The sequence below is a fragment of the Melopsittacus undulatus genome, chromosome 8, assembly GCF_012275295.1.
Source record: "Melopsittacus undulatus isolate bMelUnd1 chromosome 8, bMelUnd1.mat.Z, whole genome shotgun sequence".
Taxonomy (NCBI): domain Eukaryota; kingdom Metazoa; phylum Chordata; class Aves; order Psittaciformes; family Psittaculidae; genus Melopsittacus; species Melopsittacus undulatus.
In genome coordinates, this window is record NC_047534.1 from 5,657,363 (window position 1) to 5,664,233 (window position 6,871).

Here is a 6,871-nt window from a genome sequence, read left to right on the forward strand (position 1 = left end):
TATGCACTCTTAGGAGCAGAGGGTTCAGGTCTGGTTCATTTTGCAGTGTCTTTCTATGAAATAGTTTAAGCTCCACAAGCTTCTGTAAAGCAGAAGTGTGCAGGCATTGGATCCTGCATTGATGTCTGTAGGGACTGTGGACTTCAGATCTTGTGCCAGCTGGAACATTGCATCTGCTCGCAGTTTCTACTTGAAACTGATTTCTGTTACCCCCCTCTGTAGTTGGAAAGGAATTGGGAAACGCTGCTGAATAGCCAGGGGCTTGTGCTTCAAACTTCTTAACTGTGTACTCATTGCTTTTCTTCTAGCTCGATGCCCTGGTTCACAGATTCATTAACCTCCTTGCAGACACCAGTGACTCCAAGTCATCAGAAAGCCGCGTGTGGGATGCCAATATGGCCTGCAGGAAGCTAGCTGTGGCTCATCCCATCCTACTTCTCAGGTACTGTTCTTCCCTTTCATCCTCTGTGTAGCTGGAGTTCATTGAGAAGCATTCACCCATGTCCTGGATGGGGAACAACCTTGCTGCCATCATCGTGATTGTGACAGAATCCATGTTCAAGGGCAGCAAAGTGACACCTCTTATAATGAGGCAGCACCTATTTTGCCTCCATGCCTGTCCAGGAACAGTCTTCTTGGAACTGGAGACTAGAGAACAGAACATGAGTGGGAAATGGGTCTTACTGATTCTATGGATATGGGGATGACATCCAGAACCCTGGGAAGAGGATAAGGGACGCTTCCTTCCAGGACCTGAGGTGTAACAATATGTAATTGTTTCTAGAAGGAGGCTAGATCAGGATTTTCTTGTGTTTGGTGTTTCAGGCACTTGCCAATGATTGCAGCACTGCTGCACGGCCGTGTTCACCTCAATTTCCAAGAGTTCAGGCAGCAGAACCACTTGACCTTCTTCATCCACGTCCTGGGGATCCTGGAGCTGCTCCAGCCGCAGGTCTTCCAGAACGAGCACCAGGCGGCACTATGGGACTGTCTCCTGTCCTTCATTCGGCTACTGCTGGTAGGAAAGTCCCTGCTCTCCTTTCACACGTTCGGGCTGCCAGCCACTAGGTGGAGAAGCTGCTGTAACACAGGGCAAGGCCAGCTCCCTCCTGTTCGGAGGGAAAACTTTCATATACCTAAGAACAACAAAGTACTTCGGAGAGCTTAAAGAGGAGGCAGGAGCTCAGAGGTGCAGGCTGGGGCAGTGCATCACTGTTGTTTTTCTTTTGTTAACTCTCATCTTCTCAATCCTTTCTCAGAACTACAGAAAGTCCTCACGGCACCTGGCTGCCTTCATCAGCAAGTTTGTGCAGTTTATCCACAAGTACATCACATGCAATGCCCAGGCAGCTGTCTCCTTCTTGCAGAAGCACTCGGATCCACTCCAGTAAGCTTCCTTACTCCTTAGTGGTTATGTCGTGGAGAACTTGGACAGTCAGGCTGCCGTGAGCTGATGGGACAGAAAACAGCATATGAATGTGACAAAGTAGCTATTAGTATGGCACTTTTCACCCTTATCTCCCTGCAGCCTCTATTGAGATGAGCAGCATATCCTTTCTTATTGATGAAACCTTAGTCCAAGGAGGTCAGATAATGATTTCAACTCACATAATGGCATAAACATTCTACTGAGGCCTAATAGTGCCCTGGAGTCATTTCCAGAGGGCCAGCAGGAGGGTCTTTTCCCTAAGTGATGGCTGCAGGGTCCCACCTGCAGATACAGGGGGAAAATGCATTTGAGTTCCAGTTATGATGAAAGGAAAAGTCTTGTTGCTGCTTCTGAGATATGATGCATTTTAGTGTACATACGTGTGCTGTTACTTCTCCTCATGCCTTTACTGCTGTTGAAAGCTAAACATGATATCTCTTCCCCCAGTGACCTGTCATCGGACAACAGTGACCTTGCAATGTTGAAGTCCCTTCTGGCTGGGCTGAGTCTGCCTAGTAAGAGTGGTGTCTTGGATAGGGGCTCCGATGAAGAAAAGGATGGTGAGTCTGAGTGGGGGGAATGTTATTCCAGCTGAGTTTGCAATATGTTTTGGAGCACAGATGCTTTTATGGGCTGTATGGTGTGCTTGTTCTTCTCATACCAGCCTAATGAAAGGGTATTTAGAGTGGAGACTGTCACCTGTATACTCAACAGTTTGGAACCAGTATCTGGGATGGGTCAGTGGTATGATTACTGGAGCAGAAGAACAGCTCTTAACAAAGGCAGGTTTAATTGTTGTGGATTTTGCCATCCTTAGCTGCACTTAAGGATTTACCTATCAGGATAGTCTAAGGGTAAATCCACTTCTCCACTGCTTACAACTTGTATGGGAAAAATACTCAGTATTGAAACAGCTTGGGAAGGTTCCTTTGTGTCTGCTGAGGGGTACCAGAAGATGCAGTGATGCTACAGGCAGTGTGAAGGCCGGGAACTGTATTACAGTATTGCTGGTTTGCTTGTGATACACCACTGTACTGGTAGGGAATACTGGACCTGTCTCCCTGTTAAAGCTACATGGACTGGGGAGTGACTTATTCTCTCTCTTTTCCTCCAGATGAAGCAGCAGCTGGCTCTCTCCCCCTGGTCAGTGTGTCTCTCTTCACTCCTCTCACACCAGCTGAAATGGCCCCATACATGAAGAGGCTTTCTAGAGGCCAAACAGTTGAGGGTAAGTGAGGACCTGTAGAGCAGGGCAAATGCAGGCATATGCCAACCCTGTGACTTACCTGTCAGCTATAGGCTAGCTTCCTGCTTCAGTCTTGTGTTTGGAAGTCTCCAGCAGTTAGGATGTGGTTTTGTTTTGGTTGAACTTGTCCATCACTTGCTGCGACAGAGGCTTATGATGATGCTGTTATCACTTAGCAGTGCTGCAACTGCCTCTGTTTTGGAGCTCTTCAAGCATCTTATAAGTGCTCTGGGAGATAGAAGTAATTCAAGCAGTTCATGCAGAGCCAGATCTGCAGTGCTAATAGGAATGCCATTTTTTTACTGATACGAAAATACCAAACTGATGAGAAGCAGGATTTTGTTAGAAATCCCCAAATGGACTTCATGGAAGAAAACTGTGTTAACCTGACATGGGAACAACATGCTTTTTCTCCAGAGGTCTCTGAAATTGCAGGTGTTCAGACCTAAGTTGTAGTATTGGGGTGACAGTTTTCTTTCCACACTAGAAATAAGGGGAAGAAATCCTGCCTGGACGTGTTTTTGAAAGAGCCTTTCTGTAAAGATCCTTCAGTTAACTTCAGAAGAAGGTGTTCTGGAATTGAAACCTCACACCCCACTCTTTCCCTTGCCTATGGTGTGACAGTGCTGGTGACTTCTGGCTGTGCAGGCTGGGATGTGCTGATCTGGCATGTGATCTACCTGTTCTCTTCCTTTCTGAAGAACTGTTTGTATTACAGTAGTTCTGTGTCATAAAGACAGGTGGGAAAACTTGACTGCTTGGGAGATTGGATTTGTAGGGCAAAAGAGAAAGATCCTGTGCTGGATCAGTGGATTTCAGTCACCTCTTTCAACCTGTGTCTTCCACCAGACATCCTGGAGGTGCTGACAGACATAGATGAGATGTCCAGACGGAGGCCAGAAATTCTGTCCTTTTTTGCTGTGAGTATTCGTGTCTCAAACTGCCACTGGAAGGAAGAATTTCTTCTCACCAGAGTCTGTGTTGCACAGCCAGCTTAACTACTACCCTTCCTCTGTTTTTTGGGTGGTGGTTGGAGCATCATCTTCAGTTAGGCCTTCTGAGAGCAGGCAGTATTTACTTCCTACCATCTACCCTACTTCCTACCATCTACACCTACTTCCATCCATTGCATACTGGGTCTGCCATCGTCCACTTCAACTTTTCTTTGTCAGAGGAAGAATTAACACTCTCTCCTCTTCCCAGTATTGGGTAGACAGCAAAACAGCTCTGTTGCAAGTGCTGGAGCAGGGGGGAAACTCAGCTGACCCACATGGAATAAGATTACAGAAAGATGCTTTAAAGTATTCAAAACCAGGATAATCCTTCTTACAAAGAGGGATTTTCTGGCTCAGCCAGTACCTGCTGGATGTGTGTTGGGCTGGATTGGTGGTGGAGGGGTAGTAATGCAAGTGTGAGGAGTGTTTGCTTCCTGGCTGGCCCTGTGATCCTAATTTGTGCATCTTCTTTCAGACAAACCTACAGAAGCTGATGAGTGCATCAGAGGAGTCCTGCCGAAATCTGGCCTTCAGCCTGGCTTTGCGCTCCATTCAGAACAACCCTAGGTGAGGCCCACTGGAACTCAAGCTGTCCCAAGTCACTGATGGGCACTGGCTGCCCATCTTGAATGCCTGTTGATGGTGATCTGGACTGTACTGACACTGTCATGTTTTACTCCCAGCATTGCTGCAGACTTCCTTCCCACCTTCATGTATTGCCTTGGTAGCCGAGACTTTGAGGTGGTGCAGACAGCACTGAGAAACCTGCCTGAATACACACTTCTTTGCCAAGGTAGGTTGATATCTGCCACCTTTGGTGCATGCTTGGCCTCACAAGGGTCAAAGCTGGGCTTCTGCTGGGAAGAGCCTTCCTGGGAAGTTGCCAGGGGTCAGAGTTGCCTAGACCTGGCCATCAAATATGCAGGTGATTATGTCAATAATAGCTTTGATCTGAGCATCACAGGGGAGATTTGTTATAGAAGCAAGAAAGGCTTCCTTGGAGTAGATTTGATCCCTTATAACCTTCTCTGAGTTGTGATCCCTCGTGTGATCACATAACCACAGAGCTGTTAAATGGTGGATTGTGTCATCCTCTTGTGGCACAGCTGCATTCATCCCCATATTTGTTGGTGGATTGCTCTTGCTGGCATGTTGAAGCTCTTGGGTCAGTCCTCATGCTCTCTTTCCCTTTCACAGAGCACGCAGCAGTGTTACTGCACAGGGCCTTCCTGGTGGGGATGTACGGCCAGATAGACACCAGCTCTCAGATTTCAGAGGCCTTGAAGGTTCTGCACATGGAGGCCATGATATGAGCATGTGGTTCTGGGACATCCAGTTCCAGAGGAATTAATTGAACTGGACTCATCAGCTGCACTGAAGCCCTGTAAGAAGACAGTGTATTTCAGCCCATGTGCTGGAGGATCAAAGAGGTGATGTAGCAAGCTGGACTGCTGGAAAAGGAGTGTGTGCTGATGAAGAGCAGAAAAGGGCAGTCTGTCTGGCTAAGACATCATTGCTCATCTCCCGAACACTGTGCCAAACAGGGACCACTTCCTTCATGGGGTCTTGGGGCAGTGGCCATTGGTTGGTTGGTTGTTCTGTTGTGTCTCCAAGAAGGCAGAGCCGCTGGGAGAGCAGAAGGGAGCACTGGCCCTTGCACTTGAAATCTGCACCCTCTTTGTTGGAGGGAACATGCAGATCTGCGCAGGGGAGAGACCTTTTTGTTTTCTGGGGATGGGGTTTTGGGTTTTTTAATTAAAATTCTCTTTGTTTCCATTGTGCCTTGCTCTGCTTTTTGCTGCCTTGGGTGTAGCTTCACGTCCCTCTCTCTGTTACTCTAGACAAAGCATCTCTGGAAGACCTGTCTCCATGGACAAATGCTCACAGAGCTGTATTGGCCTTTTACAGAATGTGTGGGAAAGAGGTTTAGAAAGGTCAATGAGGTGTCATAGGTGAGTTTAGTCAGCACCAGCTGCTGGCAGGATGACTTGTAAGGGGTTCTTAAAAACAGCTGCAGAAAACTTCTTGGTACCTCTGCAAACATCCCAGCAACTGGCTGCTGTCACAGTGGAGTCTTCAAACAAGCAGTTGGGTTTCCTCTTTGGGATCCACCCTTTCCTCCCTAGGACTCTTCTGACCACTGCTCTCTGGTCCTTGTGTGCTGATAGGGATGGTGGCTTACTTGCCAGCTGTCATTTGAGGACAGAAGAGGAGGTGTCTTCCTTCTCTCTGCCCCAGAGAAATAACTGTCATGTATGTTTGTTCTCCAGTCTTGCTTAATTCTAGTGACCAGTTTGCTTCCACATTTGTCTCTATTTCTCTGGCACTCCACTTTGTTAGTAGAGAATTTGTGTAGTATTCTGGATAGATAGTGGTAGACAAGTGTGTCTCCTTGCTGGTAGCAGGAGTTGTATCCTCATGGGTGGAGAAATACTGTCTATCCTTGCAAATGAGGAGCACCACAGCTGAGCCCTTGTGCTGATCTGTCAAAATAGGAATGAATGTCCAGCAGGCTTTGCAGAGAGGTGAAGAAGAGAGATCTGAACCTCCCATCAAACGTAAGTTGCCTTGCCTTTAAATAAAGAGATTAGAGCCATCACTTAAGGATGCAACATGCTTCCTTTCCTCAGCAGCATCTGCTTCACATCCAGAGCCACTACTGTGGCAATTAGCTACATATAAATTATGTGGAGAAACAGCTGAAGATCAAGTAATTGAAACGGTTTTCCTGAGGGGCTCAGTGACAGCAGGATTAATGCCTGTCTAAAGGGTTCCCAGTGAGATTACTGACTCCTCTTACCTCAGTCCCTTATCAGACATCATTAAGGCACTTCTCTATCAGAGCAGGGAAGTGGTTCTTTTGGTGCTGCTGTGGACCTAGAGCAACTGGGAATTTGTGGGACTGGCTGGAAAAGGGCTTTTCACTGGACTTTGAATAAAGGAGCAAGAATGATGTCTCAAGGCTTCCCACACAAAGATGGTGAGTCAAAGTAGTGGTGCTTGAGTGAAGATCCTTCCTGTATAGGGGGCTTTCTAGAGATCCTGCTCCAGGGCTACTACTAGAAACATTTATGTGTAAAAACAAATTGTGTGGCTGGCCCCAGATTCTACTCTGGTGATGCCTGCTGTGAGCTGACCACCTCCAGGATGCCAGGTTTGGAGGAGCAGGGTGTTGGCAGAGCTACTTGATGAGCCCTCAGG

General features: G+C 47.4%; 1 protein-coding gene across 4 annotated transcripts in view; it reads left to right on the top strand.

The window, feature by feature from the left end:
- The window catches only part of INTS1 (integrator complex subunit 1), a 28,601-nt gene extending 23,159 nt beyond the window's left edge, over positions 1-5,442 (top strand). For all 4 annotated transcript variants that reach the window (XM_034065415.1, XM_034065417.1, XM_034065416.1 and 1 more), the window contains exons 39-47: positions 309-442; positions 826-1,018; positions 1,260-1,387; positions 1,877-1,989; positions 2,544-2,657; positions 3,525-3,595; positions 4,146-4,237; positions 4,354-4,463; positions 4,868-5,442. In XM_034065415.1, the coding sequence (XP_033921306.1) occupies positions 309-442; positions 826-1,018; positions 1,260-1,387; positions 1,877-1,989; positions 2,544-2,657; positions 3,525-3,595; positions 4,146-4,237; positions 4,354-4,463; positions 4,868-4,983 (1,071 nt within the window). In that variant the 3' untranslated portion in view covers positions 4,984-5,442. The remainder of the gene's footprint in view (positions 1-308; positions 443-825; positions 1,019-1,259; positions 1,388-1,876; positions 1,990-2,543; positions 2,658-3,524; positions 3,596-4,145; positions 4,238-4,353; positions 4,464-4,867) is intronic.
- Positions 5,443-6,871: the final 1,429 nt, after the last annotated feature.